The sequence below is a fragment of the Podarcis muralis genome, chromosome 3 (assembly GCF_964188315.1).
Source record: "Podarcis muralis chromosome 3, rPodMur119.hap1.1, whole genome shotgun sequence".
In the NCBI taxonomy this organism is placed as follows: domain Eukaryota; kingdom Metazoa; phylum Chordata; class Lepidosauria; order Squamata; family Lacertidae; genus Podarcis; species Podarcis muralis.
This window is the reverse complement of record NC_135657.1, coordinates 95056578-95081743: the sequence shown is the minus strand read 5'-3', so window position 1 is coordinate 95081743 and position 25166 is coordinate 95056578. Positions and strand designations below refer to the sequence as shown.

The 25166-nt window shown below is 42.7% G+C and overlaps 1 protein-coding gene across 3 annotated transcripts in view; it reads right to left on the bottom strand.

Moving 5' to 3' along the window:
• Window positions 1–234: 234 nt before the first annotated feature.
• The window catches only part of EIPR1 (EARP complex and GARP complex interacting protein 1), a 57806-nt gene continuing 32874 nt past the window's right edge, over window positions 235–25166 (bottom strand). Inside the window, exons 5-10 of one of the 3 annotated variants that reach the window (XM_077926363.1) lie at window positions 19005–19104; window positions 16601–16737; window positions 12784–12951; window positions 10772–10936; window positions 10653–10676; window positions 235–558 (exon numbers count right to left, since the gene is read on the bottom strand). In XM_077926363.1, coding sequence (XP_077782489.1) covers window positions 384–558; window positions 10653–10676; window positions 10772–10936; window positions 12784–12951; window positions 16601–16737; window positions 19005–19104 — 769 coding nt within the window. In that variant the 3' untranslated portion in view covers window positions 235–383. Of the gene's footprint in view, window positions 559–4343; window positions 4372–10652; window positions 10677–10771; window positions 10937–12783; window positions 12952–16600; window positions 16738–19004; window positions 19105–25166 lie in introns of those variants that run through there. The other 2 variants (XM_028722456.2, XM_077926364.1) reach the window with 2 other exon arrangements.

Below are 25166 nucleotides of genomic sequence, written 5' to 3'. Positions count from 1 at the left end.
ACTTTGGTGTGAGTGTATTGGCAATATTCCATTTGTTTCCCTAAATATTAAAAAAAATAAAAATGGGTAGATGCTCCCTTTGGGTTCAACTAATTCATATAGGACAACACAGATCATATAAGGAAATTGGATAGCAATAGTCTCTTCATTTGTGTGTGTGTGTGTGTGTGTGTGTGTGTGTGTGTGTGTGTGTGTAATGTCAGCTGCAAAACAAGAAAAACAGTTTTTAAAAAGTGATTTTCATAGCAGTTCTTTTAATATTCAAATATTTACACAAGAGGGAAAAGGGTTGATATTCCTTTCATGACACTTATTTGAGAAATGGAGTATTTCCAATTATCAGCCAATATTGAGATAATGAAGCTGAAGAAATGTGAACAGATTTATAACAGTATGTGGTATTTAAGAGCTCTGGGAACTCTGTTAATAACAAGCCGTCCATCATAACTTAACGAGGCAAATAGCCATGGGTCGGCTGAAGACCATTCCACCGCATAGACACTGTCTTCATGTTCTTCGTAGGTAGCTATTATGCTGTCCTGAAGTGGTTCTTTAATCCTAGAATTTAAAAAGAGGAAAAGGAAAAAAAGCAAGTGATTGGAGCAACTCTGAAATATAAAGAGGAGTATGTGAGTGTGTGTGTGTTGTAAAGCTCCTCCTCAGGTTTAGGGCGGGAGAAGAAGCTAGAGGAACAAATTTAGCAGAAATAATGTTATGCTCATAACACCTGAGGAGTCGCTGCAGATGTCTTCACATCAATTTTCCAGTGATGCTACACACACACACGGCCACTCTTAACTACAGAATGATGAGCGTACCTACGAGAGCTAAGATGTTAGTATCTGCCTGTCTTGAGAGGCAATGGAGAGCACCTCCAACCACTGTGTTAGCAGCACCCAGGTATAAGGGTCTGGGCTAGACCAGTGGTGGCCAAACTTGGCCCTCCAGCTGTTTTGGGACTACAATGCCCATCATCCCTGATCACTGGTCCTGTTAGCTAGGGATGATGGGAGTTGTAGTCCAAAACAGCTGGAGGGCCACTTTTGGCCACCACTGGGCTAGATGATAAGGAGTGGTGGGAGGCTTCAGCTGGAACACCCCCCAAAAAATGCCTCAGAAGAGGAAGGCTCAGAGCCAGGGAAGTGGTGGTAGGACACTGAAGACAGGACAGAGGATTTGGGGGGGGGGGGCAAAATGGTTGGATGCCAAACAAGCAACAGGCTTGTGTGAGAGAGAGGAAGAGGCAGAAAGCACAGCAGATGTAAGACAGGAAGCTGAGGAAGTGGGGGCTGAGGCTGCAACAGATCACAGGAGCCTGCTGGTCCTACTGTATTCAGCTCCCCTTCCCCCTTGTCTCTAAGGACTCGGAGACTTTTGCATGTAGCAGAACGACGAGTCCAGAGGTTGCGGGGGGGGCTCTCCCTATTGGAGTTTAAGACTGCAGGGAAAACACCTGGACAGGGAGGAGACTTAGGGGAAAGTGAGAGGCACAGATGGTCAATTCTGGCAACTGATTTACTGGGGCAACTTACTTGCCCCATAAGTTTCTCTGTTTGTATTCTATTTCCTTGAATAAAAAATCAACTTTACTGCTCGTCTCTGAGTCTCCATGCTGACCTGCAGCTGAACCAGCCCTGACTTCCCCAGGGCACAAGCCTGGGAGGTGTGTAAGGAGCTAAGAGCTGGCTAACACATTCATTAAGGAAGATCACAGCAAATCAGCTTTTCTTTCTCTCCTTCTCCTCAACCCCCTTCTCTCTCTTTCTGGAAAACGTTGTTTTAAAAAGTTCCCAGGTTGCGTCTCCGAAAGAGCTAAAATACAGGGTATTTTAGTGCTCCTTCCTTCCACAGAAGATGTTCAAAAATGGATGTTGGTACAATAGGTCAATACCAGGTGATGTGAAGTTCACCTGATCTGAACGATTAGTCAAGAGAAAAATTGGAGGTGCTCACTGGCTGCCACACTGGCAAATAACGTTGGTACCCTGAAACTAAGGCTAAGGAATGAATATAGGTATTTTCATTACGAGATGCAGAAAATATGATGAAGAGGATATTGGGATGGAACGTCAAGACTAAGACATTCTCATGAAGCTAACAGTGCAAAATATATTAGGAAGTGGATACTGTATTTTCATTTACTTGGGATGTTATGGAAGCGCCCTCTCAAGCAAAAATGTGGAAGACAGAGTACGTATGTGGATTTTTAGCACAGAATACCCAGTTACATATTGCACAGAAGGAATGTGCTGCTTATTATATGATTTGCGCCAAGGGAGTGGGCTCCTGCTCTCAGCCTGTGTAGCCCATTGCTCAGCAACATTATTATTTAATAAATTTATATACCGCCCTACACACACAGGTCTCAGGGCAGGTCACAGGATAAAATCAGAATATAAAAACACAGAATGCATAAATTTAAATCAGTTTCTACAACAAAGAGGAGGGATAAAGAGAACCCAAGGCAACCTTGCAGCTAGTTCGCCTCGAGAATAAAAACAACAAATTCCTGAACATGCAGGACTCTTACTTGATCAGGGTGTCAGAGGGGGAGGAGAGACAGCAGGACTGGGACTGTCCTCCTGCTGGGTAGCAAGGGCAAACTGACTCCTCTGTATTGGAGTCTGCGCTCACATGGTGACTCTCAGCCTATCGTAGAATGGCCTCCTTCTTCTGACCCCTGCTTGATCGCTCATACCTTCTGCTTCTAGCACTTTCCACCTTGTCCCTTCCCCATACTGCTCTCCAGTGTCCCACCGCCACCATCCGGGGTCTAAGTCACCATCTGTGTCATCCCGGGGGGGGGGGGGGCGCAAGGGCTCTAGGGCAGGGTGTGCCCACCTCAGCCAGCCAGCCAGTCCCTGACATAACTCAACGTCCTGTTTGTGCTGCTGGAAGGCGTTAGGAGGTACGACGGCTGCTTAGTCAGCCACAACAGCCAAGTTGCAAATGGAAGGTTAAAACTGAAATCGCATCCCTGTTGCTGAACGGCAAACCTAGAATACTGACGCTTTGCTGTGGTTTCTGATGCTTGGCATCAAGAACCAAATAAAATAATCCCAGTGTAGTAGCTATGCAGCAGAACAAGGAGCAGCATGAATGTTAAGAATGCATGTGAGAGAAAATCAGTTATGCTTTTTTAAAAAAATATATACTTTTTCTTTTCTTTTCCTGGAGGCTACGTCTATTTAGTCTTCTCCCACACACCATTTCCAGATCTGCTCTTCAGCAGACGCACCTGGCTGATGTGAAAAGTTGGTCACGTCCCCAGACGGCAATGTGCCTCGTGCGGTGCTCACCCACTTATCTCAGACTCCATTATCCCAGAGATTTCAGACGTCTCCGAATAAGCAAGGGAGCAATGGATGGCACACGCCCCTATCAGGGGACATGGCCGACTTTCAGTTAACCAGGAGCTCGGGTTAACCTGGAGTTCGATAAACAGGCAACAAAGGAAGCTGCTGGCTTGCCCCCCACTTCCTTCAGGCCACAGGCAATGCACAAGTGGATGCACAAATGTTTTGTGTAACAATTAAACAATTAAGTGGTGGAGAGATGTATGCTAAAGAATGATATACCGCCTTAGCAGAGAGATCACGGTTGTGCATTATCTGCTCCACTCGGCTATTTATAGTCCTCTCAAATTGTTCTCTTTTGCTGAATCTCCCTTTGGGGATTAAAGTATGCTGGTAGCAGGCAGAATGGAGAAGAAGCCTCTCCCCGCCCCCTTCTTTCTTTCTTTTTTTCAAGTGAAGACCACACAAGACTGCACTTCAGGAACACAAAGGGCTTATTTTCTGCCAAATGTTGCCTAAGCTTCAGAAGCTCGCTGCTGATGGAACAGAGTGGCAACCTATGATTTTTCTCTTGGTGGAACGATAATGGCATGCAAATAAGCCTGACGAAAAGTTTATTTAAGAAGCCGCAAAACTGGGACAGGGCAATCAGAGTTTCCCCTTCTGGCACCGCAATGCATAACACCTTTAAGGTGTTATGGTGGTAGGTAGGCTCAAGATTTCATACCAACAGTAGACAAAGTTTTATATATATGAGGGGCTATCTAGAGATGGTGGGAGGGTTGCAAGGGGCTACTGGGAGGAAGCTGAAATTGCCAAAAATTACTTTCCTGTCATTTCTGCTGACAGAAGTCTTACTGTCTGCTAAGCAAGACCATTAGATACAAACCCACAGCTAATATTCAGTGGAGGATAAGATTATCCAAGGCCTTGTCTATTTCTTTCTTTAAAGAAAAAAAAAACACAATTAAGCCAGTAGTCAAATATTGGAATACATATTTTACCTCACCTTTTCATCCATGAAAATCCTCAATAAGGTCATCTATCATATGTCAACTCAGTTTACCTCTGTAAACTAATCAAAAAACGCTTCAAACTATTCAGGCTTTATTCATAAGCAGATGTACTGAGCCCTGGATAATTTCAGTTGCCTTTCAATATCTTTTTCAACTTTTTTTAAAAGATAAATGACCATAAATGTACACTGTATTCTATACTGTATGTGCCCATATGAGAGATTTATAAAACATTACAATGCTTGCTCACTGCTGGAGGGTAGTTTCTTTAAGAAAAAATACACACACCTTGAAATGAGATAAACTGTGTTTTTCTGATTCTGCCATGCAAGTCATCGTAGAAAAAAATATATTTGGAAACCAACATTTATACTGTTCTCTCAATAGGCAAGGATGATTTGACAGTTTCCTGAAGGATATTATATGAGTGCACACAAATAGCATATTAAAATATTCCTCAAGTTAAAATATTTATCATATTTATTTTATAGGAGTTACTCTGCAGTTGTCAGTGTTTGCAACATGAGTTCTGCAATGCTTCAAAGACTGTTTTCAGATTATGACCAGATGCAGACTCCATGGCTGCGCCATTAAAAAACTTTTTGCTCCCTGCTCTTGCTGTTTATCATCTAGCCCAATGAAGAGTCCTGAAGAACTCGGAAGCTTGCACATTGTTTTCTGACATATTGGTTGGCCTATTAAAGTCTTAATATGGATTTTGGAATGAATTGCTGAATTTGCTAAGCACTAGTATCCAGATTTGAACTGAATGAGAATTAATAAACAACAGCGTACAAATGAACAGGGACCTAATTCACATTTAAATAATGTCAAACTCCTTTAGTGCAACTTCATCTCATACGGCACACAAATAAGAGCGGCATTTCATATGCAATTCTTGATCCAGGTGACGTTTTAGAACTATGCCTAAACAGAGGAGCAGTTGGCAAAACACATTGTCTGCAAGCAATCGAGGGAGAGAAATTCCTGTCCTTACCAGAAACAAACAAGAGGTGTCTCAGTTGGTCCATGCAAGTGTACTGTTGCTGATTGGCTAGCCCTGAATGTCAGTTGGGGTGTCTAACCAATCAGCAACCACACCCTGCATAACACTGACTGAGACACCTGCCTAAACTGCCATCTCCTGTTGGTTTCTGTTAAGGACAGGAATCCACTTCCTCCCACAATTGCAACACAGTAGTGGCCAGCAGTTTCAGCTGGAAAACTGCCTAACTAGCCATTACTGTCATGTTAATCATGTTTTCCTGTTTATACTATATTCTGCTTATATGATCCTGTTATAACTCTAAGCCTACACTAAGCTATTTTTTTTTAATTTAAAAAATGTTAATAAAAGCTGGATTCTGCAACCTGCATAAGTTATTCAAGTTAAGCATATCTGTATATTTGTATATCTGTATATCTGAAGGAGCATCTCCACACCTATCATTCTACCCGGACACTGAAGTCTAGCGCCGAGGGCCTTCTGGTGGTTCCCTCACTGCGAGAAGCCAAGTTACAGGGAACCAGGCAGAGGGCCTTCTCGGTAGTGGCACCTGCCCTGTGGAACGCCCTCCCACCAGATGTCAAAGAGAACAACAACTACCAGACTTTTAGAAGACATCTGAAGGGAAGCTTTTAATGTTTGATGCATTACTTTATTTTAATATTTTGTTGGAAGCTACCCAGAGTGGCTGGGGAAGTCCAGCCAGATGAGCGGGGTATAAATAATAATAATAATAATAATAATAATAATAATAATAATAATAATAATAATTATTATTATTATTATTATTATTATTATTATTATTATTATTATCATCATCATCATCATCATCATTATTATTTCATTCTGCTTCTGGTAATATTGGGAAGGGGAAAAGAACTAAAGAACTACAGTATTGCTACCACCCACACTTCAGGGTCCTGGATTTCACAGTGTATTAAGGTCTAGAAACTTGTTTCAGGTTTTTTTTTAAACCAGCTTGAGGTTCTCAGCATACTGAATCCCGTGGTAAGTATAGAAGTGTGTGTGTTTCCTGCGTGGAATCGGACACTATGTGAATAAAGGAAGTGCTAGTGTGTTGATATGGAGATTCTTTATCGCAGAAATAATGAAGATCTTTTGGGGGAGAACTGGCCTTCTCAACCATGGGAGTCACAACTTCATTCTCTCTGTGTCTAACCTCCTTTCACAGAGTTGTTACGAGGATAAAATGTAGCAAAACCCACAAATGCTCTTATCTACGTTGAGAAGATGCTGAACGGCATTGCTAGATTGCCTAGAAAGCTAATGTAAACTGGGTGCTTGACTACACCAGAGAACTGAACAGCTGCGGCTCTTGCATTTGTAGAGCAAGTATTTTAACTGGATCATTTAACAAGCGGTTCATTGCCACATACGAGGCCCATGCAACTCCCAAAAAAGTTACGCCAAACTAAACCTTCAGGCAGTAACCTGAAGAATCATCTCTTTCCAGCTTCTGAAGAAGTTAAGATTTTCAATTTAATCCATAAAAGGCATGAACATCGGAATATTCAAATTAAACACATGTCAAATCACATCCTACTCCTAATTCTAATTTGATCTCAGCACTACAATATACTATATGTTGACATTTAAGTCAGTCCTATTCTGAAAAGGCTTGCAGGGAAGACCTTTTATTCCATTAAATGCAACAAACGTCACAGTGCAAAGCGGTCCGGTTCAGTTTTCCGGTTATGTTTTCCTGGATTCGGCCCTGAACCTGGATGTCCTGGTTTTGGTTGTGTCCAGGAATGCATTTGCAGAGCTAAACTTAGTGCAACAACTTTGTCTGTTCCTGGAGATGCCAGATTTGGCCATGGCATCCCATGTCCCACTTATATGTCATTTAGACTGCCATAGTACACTTCACTCGGAGCTACCTTTGGGGACTGCATGGAAACTGCAACTGGTTCATAATGCTGCAGCCACACTGTGGACAATACTGGTGATAGGAAACTTGTGATTCCCATGTTAAAAACCTTCGCTGGCTGACTGTCTGTTTCTGGGCCCAATTCAAAGAGCTGGTTAGGATGTTCAAAGCCCAACACAACTTAAAACCCATGGATAATGGATTTTGGGGTATTACATTGAGTATGATGCCTGGGTAAAACTGTGGAATGAGAGTATAAAATTTACAGCATGTACCACCTTAAGGGAGAATATAATGAAAATGTTGTATCGCTGATATCTGACACCTGTTAAACTGGTGAGAATGTACAGGATGAGTAGTAAGACACGTTGGAAATGCACAGATATATATGGGGATTTTTATCACATGTGGTGGACATGTGAGAAAATGAAACAGTTTTGGGAACAGATTTATAACGAATTGAAAAAGATATTTAAATACACTTTCCCGAAAAAGCCGGAAGCTTTCTTGCTAGGCTTGATGGGAGAGGAAATAGAAAAAGCAGATCAAAGGTTATTTATTTATTTATGTATGCTATGACTGCTGCCAGAACTTTGTTAGCCCAAAAATGGAAAGTACCAGAATTACCAACAATAGAAGAGTGGCAGACGAAGATGGTTGATTATGCAGAACTAGCAAAATTGACCTGTAGAATCCGAAATCAGGAAGAAGCAAAATTCCAAAAAGATTGGAATAAATTTATGGAGTACATAAATAATAACTGTAGAAATCTGAAGACTCTGGCAGGACTGAAATAAATCTTACGATGTAGATAGGATTGGATACAATAAGAAACTGTGGAAAAGTAACTGACATAAGAAAACCTCTTGAAGGGAGGGAAGGAAGTCAATGCTCAGCAGAGTGTGGGGAAAGAATGTGGGTAAATGATTGTTGGATTTTACTGTATTTTGTTTGTTTGTATTAAGTGAAACACCAGTAAAAAGCATTTTTTTAAAAGAAGCCCAACACAACTTGGGGACGGAGTATTTGAAACATACGAACCCACCGAGTTTTAAAAATAATTGGGGAATGCTTTTTGCGTGTGTCTTGCCAATACCTGGAGTGCAGTTGGCAGGCAATCAAGAGAGGATTTTTTTAAAGCAGCTACTCCAGGCTCCAGGGTGTCTTCCTAAAGGAGGTCCATCTTGCCTCTTCTCTGGTGACCAAATAAACAAAACATGTTTATTTGATAGATCATGAATTGCCTTATTTTATGTCTTCGGAATTACATATTTTACTGTTGCTAAACAAAATTTGGAGGAACAGTGGGCTATGAATGCCACAAATAACTAACTCTTCCATCAATGAATGGCTTAAAATCTGGGAGGGGCTGCAAAGCTCCTGGAGAACAGACTAAAAGATAAGAACTAGCTCCATCAGCTGGAGAGCTGGAATGGCTACAAGGAGGCAGCCAACATGAAAAGATGTTAAATGTCACCGCAGCAAAGATGATCCAAACGTTCAAGAAGAAAAGATGACTGCCTAGGAAGCTGCGCTTCTGAGAAAGAGTTAGCGCTTAAGGGTGGATAATGAACCAAGCGTGTCAAAAATGTGATGCTGCAGCACAAAAGGCCAATGCTATTCTATTTGTGCAGCTATGACAGAAGCGTTGCTTCCCAAGGCTGATAACATTGCTCCGCTTATCGCTAGTTAAACATCATCTGAAGTACTGCAGTTTGGAGGAGAGCGGCAGTTCAAGGAGGTGGTTGACAATTTGGAAAGGATTCACAGGGAAACCACAAGGATGACAACGGGTCTGTGGAAGGTAAACGACATGAAGAAAGTCTAAAGAAACAGGTTTAGGATAGTGAGCAAGAAGGAGGTGGTGGATGCAGCAGTAGATTTCCATTATTTAAAAGCCTATGAGAAATGAGAGGAGAACAATTGTTTGCCATATCCATGGCTGAACAGGAGAGAAGTGGGGTGTTTAAAAATGGCAAGAGACCGGGGGGGGGGGGGGAGTCCTATTTTATAAAACATAAGCAACAAGCTGGGAGATGCACAAGCCTCCTTCATGCATTCAAAATAATTTGTGTGGGCACAAAGTCCCTGCTCCACCCCCACGTGGGTGGCACTGTGGTCTAAACCCCTGAGCCTCTTGGGCTTGCTGATCGGAAGGTTGGTAGTTTGAATCCACACAACAGGGTGAGCTCCCGTTGCTCTGTCCCAGCTTCCTCCATCCTAGCAGTTCAAAAGCACACCAGTGCGAGTAAATAAATAGGCACCGCTGTGGCGAGAAGGTAAACAGCGTTTCTGTGCACTCTGGCACTCGTCAACGGTGACCCGTTGTGCCAGAAGTGGTTTAGTCATGCTGGCCACATGACCCGGAAAGCTGTCTGTGGACAAATGCCGGCTCCCTCAGCCTGAAAGCGAGATGAGTGCTGTACCCCATAGTCACCTTTGACTGGACTTAACCATCCAGGAGTCCTTTACTTCTTCTTTTTTAACCTCCACTCCCAACATCCCCATCCACTCTGCCCCCAACCTTTCCATGCTGAGGGGAAAGGTCTGAAGGGAGGGTTGGCATGTGTGTGGCCAAACATGCTTAGAAGCCACCCATGATGAGGAAGGCTGTATTATCAGCCAAATGCAGTTGGAAATCCTCTTCAGGCTTTCTTGCTCAGATAGAAAGGTTGGGATGGAGTGGGTGCACCACTGGAAACTGGGGGAGGGGGTCACACACATGTCCCCCTACGCATTTTACATCTGCACATATTCTTTTGAAGAGATTAAGATGTCTGTCGTTTTTATAGAACTGGGAGGAAACTATTAAATAGCTTAGAATGAAGCTTCTCTAAACAAACATTGTGTTTTGCTAATATTGTGTAGTTGCTAATAATAAAGTCAGGAAGTGACACTCTCCATAAATTGATTACACAAACACACACACACACACACACACACACACACACACACAAACACACACACACACACTTGGGGTGCATTAGTGACTTAAAATGGGAAATGCTGGCACCCTTCTCCAGTTCTAAACATGCACACCCATGCTACCCAAAAATCCCAGGAGTCCTCAGAGCAGTGCAAAAAGAAGCATCAGAAGCCCACTGAAATATTTTTGTGTGGTTTTAATGTCAGTGCCAGTTTCTCAATAGGCCACCAGTATTTTAGCTGGCGCGGAAATACAATTTGCGCTTCTCCTGAAATGCCCATCCAACCCACATCACAAAGAAACAATTCCATGGAAAACGAAAAACCTTTCTCCCTCCTGTGTAATATGCAGGCCCATGGAAGCCATTTGCCTCCTTTTGACTTCCATGGGCTTTAGATCCAAGCCAGTGCTACCATATGACTTCAGAAAGTGTGTGGGGGGGGGGAATTGAACCTCAAGAAAAGTGCCAGTCCACAACCGTACGAAAGCTAATGAATTCAGAGGTTGAGCTACTTACCGTTTAGGTGTGTACACAAAAACCCTACAATCAGTAAAGAACATTTCATCAAACTAAGTGACCACAAGACCTCACATAAAATGTTATGTCTGTTAATTAAGAGCAAAGTGTTTTCTTACTTGTCCTCCTGATGGTCTTCCTGGTCGCTAAGTTCATCATCATCGACCAGGTGCCCAAAAGGTTCAGAAGAAATGGATACCATGTTGGAAAGGATGACTCTGCTGTCACTGCTGCCTGTCAGCACTAATTGGTCATGGGAATGATTGTAGCGGACGTTCCAGACCCTAAAAACATCAACCCCACCACAGAATCAAACAGTTGAACCACTACCTAAAGGACGCAGATATAAGCATGTTGTACAGCTTTCAAAATGACAAGTCAGTTTCCATCGATGGATTGCTGAAATCTATTACCTGCTATCAAACAAGTCTAGATATTGAAGGCTGTGGACAGTATACCAACTTTTCTACTCCACGAATAGAAGGAACTTCTGTGTTTGGAAGGAGAATTGTGTTCACGGTGTAAAAATACTGGCTATTGTCCAATGGAACCGAAAAACATGTATGGGATGTTTCAGTCATGGGGTGAAAGACATATAGTGAGCTTTGAACAGCAACAATAAAATGCCACTGATATTGCCTCTCTAATAAAGTGCTTAGGAACCGTGTTGAGAATCAGAGGCACAGGTTGCAAGGATGGGATAGTGGCAATCCCCTAGACTCCAACTCCCATCAGCCCCAGCGAGCATGGCCAAAGTTTAGGGGTGATGGGAGTTGGAGTCCAGCAATATCTGAGGGCCACAGGTTTCCTATCTCTGTACTTGAGCATCAGTAAGCTGAATACACTGGCTGTGCTAATCCGAGAAGTGCAACTCCAGCTTGTAGTACAATGTCAGCCCAGTTGCTTGTCCCAAAACCACTGGACTGGATCCAGAGATCTGTGAGAGATCTGGAATGCTCCTGCTGGCGACAAGGGGAGTGGCTATCAGCAAGTCATCTCTCCAACCTCCCTTCCTCCCCATACTGTGAATGGAAGACCCTATGGATCAAATCCTTTCCCAAAATAGAGTAACTCCTTTTGTTCATGGAAGGGCTGCATTTCAGTCCAATGTAACTCTCTGCTCCTACCAGCCTAGAGAAATAAACACACGCTGTTCTTTTTCCTGGGCCGGATAGCATTGCTGCCTTTCCTGATGTATTGGGTAAGCACAGCAATAGCTCTACAATGTTATTTCTGTCTGGGACTGGGCAACTGGGCATTAATGCACTGCACTTGCCCTGGAGGCAAACAGCAAAAGCAATTCACGTCAATACCTGGATGAAGCCTAGGAGGGGGATTAACAAAAGCCTTATCTTTTGCTCCTACTTTTAAAAACTTTTTATTTCATTTTGCAAGGCCAGTTCTTTACAGAGCCGACCAACAAGTTGTAAGGAGGGGGAGACCCAAAAGCCCAAATCCTGCAATGGAAGTTTTTGCTTATTGTTTAAACACAGCATGCAGATATTCCGAAGACAAAGCACTCCCCCATAAGCAGAACATGGATTATTTATTAATGTGATAAATTGAGCCCAAAGTTACCCCAAATCTGTGCTGGGTATGGTTAAAATAGTCCATAAGACAAAGGGAGGATTAACTCTATTAACTGAGCTCTCGAATATCATGTTAATACCAAATGTCTCCAGATTTTCTGTTGTTCTAATGGCTTAATAATCTCCTCAGTAAATAAAGATGTTTCCACAAAGTTGCCTCTTCGATGCCAGTGCTGAAGTTGCTTCAGGGCCCAGAATTATTTTGCCGCAGATGCTGCCACCCTAAAATCTATGAAATCTGAACAACACTCTGTCTCTTGGCTATATAGAAATCTTTCTACATTAATCTTCAACAAAAGGGAATCATTAATCTCTGCTGTAGAAACACATTAAAACTATTTTACAGTACGGACAATACCTTCCTAGAAAACAAATCAACATTTGCTAGCTTTTAAAATATTAAAAATATCTGTATTCTGCTTAGAGGAAAGAAAGAAAAAAATTATCTGCAGCACCAGCTGAACTTGTTTGCATGGTTTTCAGAAAAGAACAATTAGCAGATTCAATTTGATAAATCCTTCACCCAAATAAATTCACTTTACCAGTGGGAATGCTCTTCCAGTGTCTTCACTGGCTCACTGACGTTTCTGGTGTCCCAGAATTTCACCTTGCAGTCATCTCCGCAGCTAGCCAGATAGTACTGTTTGTTGGGATTAAAATCTAGGTCCCTCACCAGCTGTCCATGAGCATTTTCTATACAATATATTTGACTGCAGGAGGAAAGGGGTGGAAAGAAAAAAAGAGGCACATCAAGAAAAGGCAAATAGCAAAGCCCAGCCACAGCACTAATAGAAAACAAGGGGCATGTTTGCACTGCAAATTAATTTGCTTCAATTTAGGACAACAGCAACTTGCTGTGTTTGCTTTGGTGCCAAGTGCTGGCATATCAGCTCTGCTCCTTTGAAATTACTTCTGGGGTTAGAATGGTATGTCTGCGAATAGCCAGGTTATTCTGGGGCAAGTAGACCGGATTTAGGGCATCACAGCATATGTACAGATAGTTACAGTGGTGCTTCAGTCACTCATTCTCATTCTCTCATTCTCTCATTCTCTCATTCTCTCTCTCTCTCTCTCTCTCTCTCTCTCTCACACACACACACACACACACACACACACCCCAGCATCACCTCCAATGCCACACAAGCAGCTGGTGCTGGGAAACATCTGCATGTTGTTAGAATCAAGCCACCATCTTGTCCTCTAACACATCAGCAGCATCGCTGAGATTCATACCAGTGCCAAAGCCCACCTTCCACATAAGAAAATTTGGGGTGCTCTAGTGAGCTCACAAATCACCACCCACATATGATAAAAGGCAGAGGTGTACCACAGTGAATTTAAGGCAGAACAGGGACTGCATACAGCTACCTCTTACAGGCCCGGACTCTAAATAAGCATATTGTTCAATAATTACTTTACCATCAGCTTGGTTATGTCTTTTCCCCTCAACTTCCAGCTATTGGAATATGTGCCATCAAAGAGCATGTAGCCAGAAACAAACAACTGCTGTGGGCATGCCTTAAGTTTTGCAGGCAATATATTCCAAACGAATGTGAAGAAATGTATATTGTAGACCGCACTGCCTACTATTGTCTGGTCATGAGACCATCTGCTTAAAACAGTGCCACCACATTTTCTTCTCTGAAATTCATTCATCTATTTGTGTATTTGCATATTTATACATTTATATTCCCCTTCATTGGGTAATACCAGGGCAGTTCACAACAATGCATATTAAAATGTAACGAAACATAAAAATCACTGTAGAAACAGTGATTCTACTAAAAACTCAGCATGAATAAACAGCAAATTCCTGGGTGAATAAAATGGTCTCTAAGCAGCGGTCAAAAACTTGATCAAGTCAGGGCTTGCCTCATTTTGGAGGGAAGAGGATTCCACAAACTGGGTGCCGCAACAGATAAGGCCCTCCCCCCATACGTTGCAAGATGAATCTCAGCAGGCTGTGGCACAACCATACGGTTCCCATCTGGAAATCTCAGCATATGACCAGGTGTATAACATGGGGAAAGGGATAAGGGCATTTTGTGGCGCCCATGAGAGTATCTCAGATTTCCAAATGGGCTCCCAGCTCAAAAAAGGCTGGCGAGCCCTGCTATAATCTGTCACCACTTTGTAGCTACACGAGTCCAGAAGCTAAACGGGCCTTGGTGTAGCAGACGAGACAAGAGGGAGGCAGGAACCATGATTTCCTGGAGGGTCAGGAAATCGATTTGAACCCAAAGGTCATATTCCCACATGGACAACCTTCTGAGGTTCCAGTAGGTGGAGTCAAAAGCAAGAGTAGGCGCAGCAATGGAGGCAGCGCCTTCTGCTCAGCTGCTAGTAATGTGTCACCCACCGCCAAAAATGTACACACCCCATCTAGCTTCAACTTTGGTTTAGGGTGTTCCAAACACAGCCTTATGTCCCCAGTTTTCAAGCTTCTTTTCTAGTCCAGCAAAGCCTTTGAGGTAAAATTAAGCTAAGAGAGACAATGCTTCTCTTCAGCTCACTATGATCAGCTTTGAGCACACACATTTGTGAACTCTTCTGGTGCCATGCCATGAGTCCAACTGCAATTTATACTGATCTAGTGTAGAAGCCCAAAGTCAGGTTTTAACCCATATTCTTGCAGAAAATGGAAGAGGAAAGTGAGAGAATTACTATAAGCATTTAAATACATATTTTTAACTTTTCATAATCAAATTAATCAGTTTTGGGGTATAAAGGAATGTAATTGGAAACAATGGAAATATAGTGCTGCACCCATGAGCACACGGGAGACATAAAACCAAATTTAAAGTCATCTCCCCCTTTAAGGCAGCAGAAGTTATTACAAGACATCCGTCTTCCGAGGCTAGTGATAAATTACTGTGTGCTAAGGGGATAAGCTGTATCTTAAAAAAGCTTGCACAGACTTCTGTTGTCATGGCAACAGATGTGCACAACATCACTCCTTTGCTTATCAAAATTACAACTAGAGCAGGAAAGGAGTCCTATATTTCTTATATTGAAGCTTTAGGTTTGTTGGCATTCAAAAATTTTGATACGTTGCGGCCCCAATACTAAGCACCGTTGTGCCAGGCAACTGACTGTCAATAGATTGGAAACTGCTGCTGCATTATCTCTAAAGATACTGTCAAAATCAAATGGAAACCTAAAATTCATCCCTCCTCAAACAAAGCAGAGCAAACTCCAGACCTAGCTAATCTCCCCCTCCAGCCCACCCCCTAAAAAACCCTCTAAAATTTGAAAAAGAAAGCGTCATTAGTATACCAGAGTCAGCCAACTTTAAAGTAACAGTCCAGAATAGAAACTTAAGTCACTCTGCTCTGGACTGGACTGCTGAGTTCAATGGCATTGGCACATTCTAAAATAGGGATGGGGAAGCTGTTGCCCTCCATCACGATCATTCGTGACCATTGGCCATGCTGGCAAAGACTGATGGGAGCTGGAGAGCAACAACATCTGGAAAGCCAACGGTTCCCCACCTCTACTCTAAAAACATCCACACCTAGCTCTATTTTAAATGAATGGATTTGGTTTTTTATCAGTAGCTTAATAACAGCAGGATTTTCACATCCCGTACATACTGGATGTGAAGAAAAGGGATCCTTTAGGCTGCTGCTATAGCTTATTGAATCCGTGGCAGACGTCTAAACTAGGCATGTAAACTAGTGAAATGACTACTTTTGAAGCCTGCTGAAAAGTACCTTATTTTTCGCTCTACAGGACGCACCGGACCATAGGAGGGGGAGAACAGGGAGAAAAAAATTCTCCCCCTCTCTGCTCAGCGTCCCTTCAGCGAAGAGGCAGGAGAAACGGAGCCCCTTCCATTTCTCCTCCCGCTTCGCTGAAGGGGCGCTGCGCAGAGAGGGAAAACTGTGCAGCGCCTCTGCAGCGAAGTGTAACCTGGAGAGCAAGAGGGATCAGTGTGCACTGACCCCTCTCACTCTCCAGGCTTCAGACGGCTATCCACAAGCCTTCGAAGAGCAGCGGGAACTCCTGCTGCGCTCCGAAAGCTTGCGGACAGCTGCCTGAAGCCAACGGAGTGCAGCCTTTGAAGCCTCCGCAGAGCAGCGGGGTGAAGGCACCCCGCTGCCCTGTGGAGGCTTTGCGCAGCCATCCCCAAGCTAGAACAGCGAGACGGAGCACTGCGCAGTGCTCCTTCTCCCTGTTCTGGCTTTGGGCTTAGCTGCACAGCCTGCATTCACTCTATAGGACGCACACACATTTCCCCTTAATTTTTGGAGGGGGGAAAGTGCGTCCTATAGAGTGAAAAATACGGTAACTTTCCAGAAAGACACAGCTTTTATACAGATACAGATATAGACAGAAAGAAGAAACCACACTCCTTACGTCATAGTGCGTATATCCCATCCTCGAATGGCGGTGTCGTTTGCTGTCGCAACCTGAGTGCAGTTATGGTGGGGACTCCATCGTCCGGAGGTAAACTTCAGCTGTCCCTTTCCTTCCAAGGCGGCGGAATTTGACAGCTGCGCGTTAGAAACAACTCAAGTGAGTGACTCTCGCGTGAAATGCCTCTCTAGCTGTACAGAGCAACTCTCTTCAGAGGCAACAAGCAGAACAGCTTGAAACTTAAAACAGGGAATTATTTATGTGTCGGACAATAATATTCATTTCGTAACATGCCTCACTGACTTGTTGGCGAGTTACACTTGGTTCTACCTAGCACAGACGACGACGTTTGTCAATTATTGATGGATAAAGTAAAAAATTGATTGATTGATTCCATAACATTTCTGCCCTCCTTGATTGTAAAAGAAAACCTCAAAGTGTTTTTTACAAAGTAATTCATCATCACCTTTTAAAAAGAACAGAAAGAGGAACCCTTACAGATAAATGGATGAGTTTGGTCAAAAGATCACCTGTGCTACCTCTCTCAATGCTGGGTCTTTTCAGATATTGCTAGGATAAGCCTACATACACAGAAGGTTACAGCAACATGTACACCATTTTTAAAAACCCATCTTATAGCTCAGGGAAATCCCACATTCAAATAAACAGCGCTTTGCAATCCACTCGATCTTCTCTTTCCAGTGTAAGCAGAGACACAATTCTAGGCTCTGCTCCCAATCTCCCCTTTCCTACTGTGTCTCAGGGACCATCACCTCTTCTGAACAGGTCCACGAATATGGAATAGCCCCTAAGCACAAATGAAGGAAAATGCATCAAGCTGATTATTGTGCTCTATTTCCTAGAACACAAGCATGTACTTGAAACACCTGTATTCCTTAACAATACAGGTGACCAGCCTGTGGCCTCCAACCTCATTTTATGCAGCCCCTGGCATCTCATCAAATGGCCTCCTTTCCCATCCCATCAGAGTTCCTTCCTCTTTAAACCCCCCTTAATTTTCTTAGGGTTTTTCTTTAATTAAAAAATGTCCCCTCCCCCTTTATATGTAGTTTCAGAACACCTGGAGGAAGCAATAGTAGGAGAAAAGTTTCTACTCTTTGTTTTGAATTTTGAAAAAGAACACACAGGAAATGCCTGAGGTGACTCCTAAACTGGAGCAGGGTAGTAGTGGTTTGGGTAGAATGTCCAATGACTAGAAGGTATCCCTACAGAGATCTTCACCTATCTTCAGGATTAGCTGAGCAGGAATTATGCAGAACAACCAGAAACATGCAAATCGTCTTAATTTGCATAATTATTTAATGTCACAAGTCCGCAGTCCACAGCATAGAACCTGGGTAACTTTGGAGCAATGTTCTTTTTTTATTTAAAAAAAATGGTATAGTGACCACAGCTCAACTGACAGAGAAAGCAACTGCCTAGACACGTGCAAACATAGTCAAGGAAAGAGTTAATGTGGACAATGTTTATTTGCAGGAATAGCTCAGCTAATGAAAGGCATGCGACAGTGATGAATTTCTGTAGCTAAATTCCAGCGAAGTAAATGAGAGAGCCCAAGAACTCGTCGCTCAGTAGGAAAATTCCCTTTCTATTAAGTGGTATGACTTGTGACAGACTGGAGAACTTCCCAAAGGAAATGCTTATATTTGATACAGATTGGAATTAAGGAGAAATATGGTAACTTTGAGATTATGAACGAAAGAGACTGCCTAGGACAGTGAAAAGCCTAATTAACATTCAAAGAACCTTAAAGCAAGGCGAGGCAGAGCAGCCCAGGGGGAGCAAGAGGAGAAGGAGGAAATGCTAAGCATGTCTGTAAAAACCTGACACTTCAATCAGACAAGAATGTTGATCACAGCATGCAAACAGACTTTGCTCTAGAAAGAGTTGGCCAACTGTTGGCGAGGGAGGCAGTGAGTAGAATATTGGTCAATTCGAGGGAACGAGGGAGGCAGTGAGTAGAATATTGGTCAATTCGAGGGAACACGGATGGCAACAGCCAAAAAGGAACCGGCTGGTTGACCAACATGGGGGGGGGGGGGGAGAGAGGGGAGACGTAGGCCAAAAAGGATGAACAAAGGCTTCACACAGGAAGAATCATGACTGTTCTTCTGTGGGTGCAAATAATGTGCAGTTTCTGAAGATTGTTTCATGGCTGTCGAAAGATTTTCCTCACCACGTATTAAAACACTTACTTTCCTTTGAAAAGCAACAGACACACACACACACACACACACACACACACACACACACACACACACACAGCTGCTTGGAATACAGTTTAAATATGTTAGCAACTTGCTTATCAATTAAACAAACGTACAGAAAAGTAATGCCACCACACACAAAATGAGGCCTCGTTGTAAATTGTGACACTCCTTACCACTGCCTTGCTTGAGCTTTCTTGCAAATCCCACAGAAGCAAGTGATTATCAGCCAGAGAAATTAATCTTTTGCCATCTCCCATCGGCTCCCATGCAACACTGCAAGCACAAAAATTCAACAACGTCACGTTAAGCAATCCAAAGCAGGCACACACATGCAAGTCCCTGGGGGTGCATTTATAACCTTCCACTTAACTATAATCTGCAGAAGACGTTATCGAGTGGCCCTGTCTTTTTGCAGTTGTTTGGTGCCGCACTATGCACCCTGTTGGTGTAATCATAATCATAAACCATTTAATAGATCAAATATCTTACTTAAAAAGCTATTTGTCCCACTTTATAGCAAGCACTCTTAAAGCAACTTACAGGTGGCCATTGGAATAAAGTAAAAAGCAATGCACCACATTAGTGGTGTGTGGCACCTACCACCCTCCAGATGTGGCTGGATTAGATTTCCCCTCACCAATGTTTATGCTGACTGAAGATGATGGGAGTTGGGGTCCCTATTTTAGGAGGCCCACCCCTCCTGTAATAACATGAATGCATCACCAGGTAGTGGAACCCGAAACAGACTATCACATCATTTTCATCCTATGATGGCTTTAGTACGCCATGCAGAAAAGGTAAAATAAGCCTTACCCCATTGTGTTGGAGATACTTTTAACTCATATTTGTATTCAGTTACCTGAGCAAAGCCCTTAACTACATGTGATTTGTCTGCATAGTCAATCACTATCAACAATTGGGAGATATTGGAAACAGAAGGTGGAAGAAGCAACAAGGGGTTTTTTTCTCTTGGACTTGTTCCTCAATAACAGAGAAGAATGGATCAACGAAGTGAAAGTACTGGGAACCTTGGGAGGAAGTGATCATGTTCTTTTGGGTTTCATTGGAGTCAATTTGATTCCCTCCCCCTCTTTCTTTTTTCCTTTCTCGTCCTGTGATGAGGCTGCATTTTAATGTTTCAATGTTTTAATGTTGTATTTTAATCTTGTTTTTAAGTTGTATTCATTCAACTTGTTTTCATTATTGCTTGTTAGCCGCCCTAAGCCCAGCCTTGGCTGAGGAGGGCGGGGTATAAATAAAATTTATTATTATTTATTATTATTATACCCAGGCAAGTGAATGCTAATGGTAATCAGACATGCACTCACTAATGGTTCCTCAACATTCTAGAAAAAAGTGACACGTGGGGTGCCACATTTTGTCTTGGGCCTAAAGGTATTAAGCGGATGCTCATCAAATTTGTAGATGGCACCAAACTGTAGCAAATGCTACAGAAGGCAGAAATTGGGATTCAATATGACCGTAACAGATTGGAGAACTGGGCCCAAACTAAGAAAATGAATTTCAATAGGGACAAATGTAAGAACCAGCTACACAAATATTAGATGTGGGACACCTGGCTTGCTAATAGTACATGTGAAAAGGATCTATCTAGGGGTCTTAGTAAACCACAAGCTTAACATGAATCAACAGTGTGGTGCGGGGGGGGGGGGGGGGAGAAGGTTAATGCTATTCTAGGCTGCATCAACCAAAGTATAGTGTCCCAATACCACTTTATTTTGCCTTGGTCAGACCACACCTAGAGTACTTTGTCCAATTCTGGGCACCACAATTTAAGAAGAATATTGACAAGCTGGAAGGTGTGCAGATGAAGGCAAACAAGATGAGAAAGGGTATGGAAACCAAGCCTTATGAGGAACAGTTGAGGGAATTGGGTATGTTTAACTTGGAAAATATATGATAGCCATTTTGAAATATCTAAAGCAGCGGTTATCAACCTGCGGTTCCCCAGATGTTGCTGGACTCCAACTCCCATCATCCCTGAGCTCTGCCCTTGCTAGCTAGGGGTGATGGGAGTTGTAGTCCAACATCATCTGGGGACCCGCAGGTTGAGAAAGGCTGATCTAAAGGGTTGTCATGTGGAAAATGGAGCAAGCTTGTTTTCTCCTGCTCTGGAGGCTAGGACCCGAATCAATGGATTCAAGTTACAAGAAAGGAGATTCCGACTAAAGATCTGGAAGAACTTGCTGATAGTAAGAGCTGTTCAAAAGTGGAATGGTCTCCCTTGGGAGGTGGTGGACTCTCCTTCCAGAGGTTTATAAGCAGAGGTTGGATGGTCATCTGTCATGGATGCTTCAGTTGAGATTTCTGCATTGCAGGGGGTTGAACTAGATGACCCTCGCGGTCCATTCCAACGCTACAATTTTATGATTTAAAGGGGAAAGAGTCTCTGAATAATTAAGAGCTTGCTGCCTTAGTTTCATCTCAAGAAAAGAAACTGTTATATTCATTGGCAATGCAAAGTAACAAAAAACACTCAAGGGATTTGTGTTAGACATCTGATTCCTGGCCTATTTTTTTAAAAGACTGCTGATTTATATATTCACAACCCTATACTGTTTTTAAAAAAAACAAAAAAATGTTGAGAGAGACAAACAAAGCAGTACCACCCAAATAAGGAAGAGAGTTTCAAGAAAATGAGAGAGGGAACTATTTTATGAACTATTTAGGTCAGCAACTACCCACTTTAAGCATCAACCTTCTTCCTGAGCACTTAGAAAATATCTTTCGCATATGTTTCCATTTACAATTGCTTAACACCTATTGAAGAAGTGTGATCCCTTGCTCAGCGATATTATGCATATGAAAACAAGTATTTTTGTTTCCAATCCATGACAGGGTTTGTTTGATATCACCACTGGAAGGTGAGCTAAACATCTAGAAATATATTTTCAAATTGTCTGGAATTCAGGCTGCAATTCTATGCACAATTAACTGGAAGTACGTCCTACTAAACTCAATAGGACTTAGTTCTGAGCAAACATGCATACGATTGCAGTGTTAGGGTCCAAGTATGGTAAGAATGGTAAAAAAGATTTTGCTCTAATGATTTACCGATATTGGAATCCTTTTTCAAAAGCCATTTCTATGGGTGCTAATTCTACTGCCTTTCACTTACATTAAGATATCTTTAAAGTTTTCAGAAAGTGAGCATTATCATTGGCATTTCTGATTTTCAATGAGCTGTAAGAAGGTGTTAGTAACCTGACAGAAAGGGTGCTAATTAGAAAGAAGTATAACTCAATGAACACACCTTGAGAACATCTAACAGTATTCAATCGGTCCTTGCGAGATGGGCATTTTATTTCATTACTAATTCATTTTATTGGATCTCATAGCTCATTCTTTTATAGATGCGATTGTAGCAATCCTTCAGGATTTATGGCGAAAATGAAGGTTACCGTTCTCCCCCCCCCCTTAAATAAAATAATTCCCTTAAACCAGTCTCCTCTTCTTGTAAATTATGGTACTGTAATCGTGAAGACCAAAGTCTGCAATGCACGCTATGAACTGCTGGCAGCCAAGTGACAATTTTGTTTAAAAAGAAGCATAGTGCCCCAAACAGGCTGATTTTTAACCTCTTATCATGAAAGGTTCATGTTTTTTGTTTTAATCTTCAGCAAGCTCCTTGCTCCTAACCATGTTTCAAAAACTTTTAAAGCCTGCATCAAGCTGTGAAAACTTTTTACTTTAACTAATGGTTGAAGATGTGTCAATTACCTACTCTTGCTGCAGAAATGTTACAGCCAAGCGGAGCCTACTGTTAGGTATGGTAGGGCAGCTGCTTCAGGCGGCAGAAACCCTACAAACATCATGCCCCAAAGTGCCCCACTGCCTCCACCAGTGGCAGAGATACGCCGCTAGCAGTGCTGATTTGGGGCAAGATTTCGCCTGAAATCATACAAGAGCTTGCAGAGCGCACAATGCCTAATGAGCTTTGGGGTGAAATCTCGCCCAAAATCAGCACGATTTTGCCCAAAATCAGTGCTGATGGTGGTGGCACTTCTCTGCCAGCAGTGGGTGTGGCAGGGTGTGCAGCAGTGGCAGAGCAGGTGGCGGAGGCAGGAGTAGGGAGGTGGTGGTAACTTGCCTAAAAGGAACAACATATTTGAATTGTGGTCCCTGGTTAGAACTAGCCATATTGAAAGGTGGTTTTAGGTTCGTGTGACAATGCTTCACAATTCTCCCTCTCTCCCAATGTGTGTGTGCGTGTTGCTGTTGGTCTATTCAGCAGACGGCTTCTGATTGTGCATAGAGTACCAGAATGATACACCTTCCTAAACAGAAAAAACCTATTAGCACAAATTTATGGCGTTTCCCTCTATGTTGTGTTAAATATTCAGGGACTGAGATAACTTTGTTAGCTATAATTCTTTAGGTTCCACATGTGGGACATGGACATATTGACAAGAAGCATTTCGGGTCAATTTCTACCTAAAACACAATGAACATTTATCTGAAAGCCTGATACAGGTCCAAATCTTTCATTTATTCTGTGAGCATATGCACCCCATATTTGAAAGGGTAACACAATGTGCCTGACACTTTACAGAATGCAAGAGGACAGGTCGCTGTTCCTAGGAGCTTACAATCTGAAATTGGGACACATAGGAAACAACAGAGAAAGTGGAGAAAGAGAGGGGTATGGCGAAGCAAGCAGAGAAAAGCGGCAAAGATAAAGCCAAGGCTACGTGCCCACTCAACAGGCTGGAACAGCAGAAAGCAGCGGCGCTTGTTGATTTTGCTGCAACAGATTAAGACTTCCATGGCACCCTGAAGATTGGCAAACAGTGTAAGCTTTCATGGGTCAGAAAATGGGCATCTGGCAAAGCTTATGTCACAGTAAGTTTGTCAGTGTTTATGGTACCACAAGACCATTGTTGCTGCATCTTTTTTATTGAAATTTATTTTCATTCATAACAGCAACGCCTCAGGTTACAAACGCTTCAGGTTACAAACTCCGCTAACCTGGAAGAGGTACCTCGAGTTGAGAACTTTGCCCCAGGATGAGAACGGAAATCGTGTGCCGGCAGCGCAGCAGCAGCAAGAGGCCCCATTAGCGAAAACATGCCTCTAGTTAAGAACAGTTTCAGGTTAAGAACGGACCTCCGGAACTAAGTTTGTAACTAGAGGTACCACTGTGTGTGCGCGTGCGTGTGCGTGTGCGTGTGTGTGTGTGTGTATATATATATATATATATATGCTTTCGTAGATTTTCACGGGTACAGGAATGCAGGTTTTGGTGTCCTCGGGTATCTTCCCGTGTAAAAGTTGGGGTGTCTAGGCGACGTTTCGTCGAGGTCTCACTCGTCATCTTCAGGCTGGTGCTTTCGGCTTCTTGTTACTGTTCCAGTAACAAGAAGCCGAAAGCACCAGCCTGAAGATGACGAGTGAGACCTCGACGAAACGTCGCCTAGACACCCCAACTTTTACACGGGAAGATACCCGAGGACACCAAAACCTGCATATATATATATATATATATATAGTAACAAAGCTGATGTAAACAAAGAAAATATAACAGGATGTGGTGACCCACTGGTCATATTGTTTGGAAATGTTACAGACTTGGTCTTATCTGTTGCTATGGAACTGGTAATACACTTGTTAACAGCCACTATTATCTTCTTTTATTTATTAAATTGATATACTGTCCTTCATCCAAAGACCACAGGGTGGTTCGCAACATAAAAATACAAAATGAGAACACAAAATACATAATAAAACAAAAACAAACCAATAGCCCCCCCCCTTCCCTCAAACACATACATATTTGGGGAAAATGGGCACTCCCACATTAGAAGACTGGATAGTAAGAGTCTAGGAGATAGCCCATGTAGTAAAGATAATGCTATACAAGTGCAAGGAAGAGGACAACTGGATAACCAGTTTTGTGATGGACTGGTCAACTGGCGGAAGAAGACTCTCAAGAAAAACCCCCAGCAATATGTACTACTGGAAACACTCTGAAGAGCAATACCTTATATATGTATGCAGTTGTACCTCGGAAGTCGAACAGAATCCGTTCCGGAAGTCTATTTGACTTCCAAAACATTCAGAAACCAAAGCGGGGCTTCTGATTGACCGCAGGAAGGTCCTGCAGCCAATCGGAAGCCACACTGGACGTTGGGCTTCCGTTTGAAAACTTCTGGGTTTTGATTGTTCGGGAGCCGATTTGTTCGGGAGCCAAGGCGTTTGAGATCCAAGGTACGACTGTACTTAAAACTACATTTTTTAATACTCGCAGCCTGGTGTTGTTTGGGAGTTTTAAGAAACTCCCAAAACCAGTGCAGTTTTGAAATGTTCCACCCACC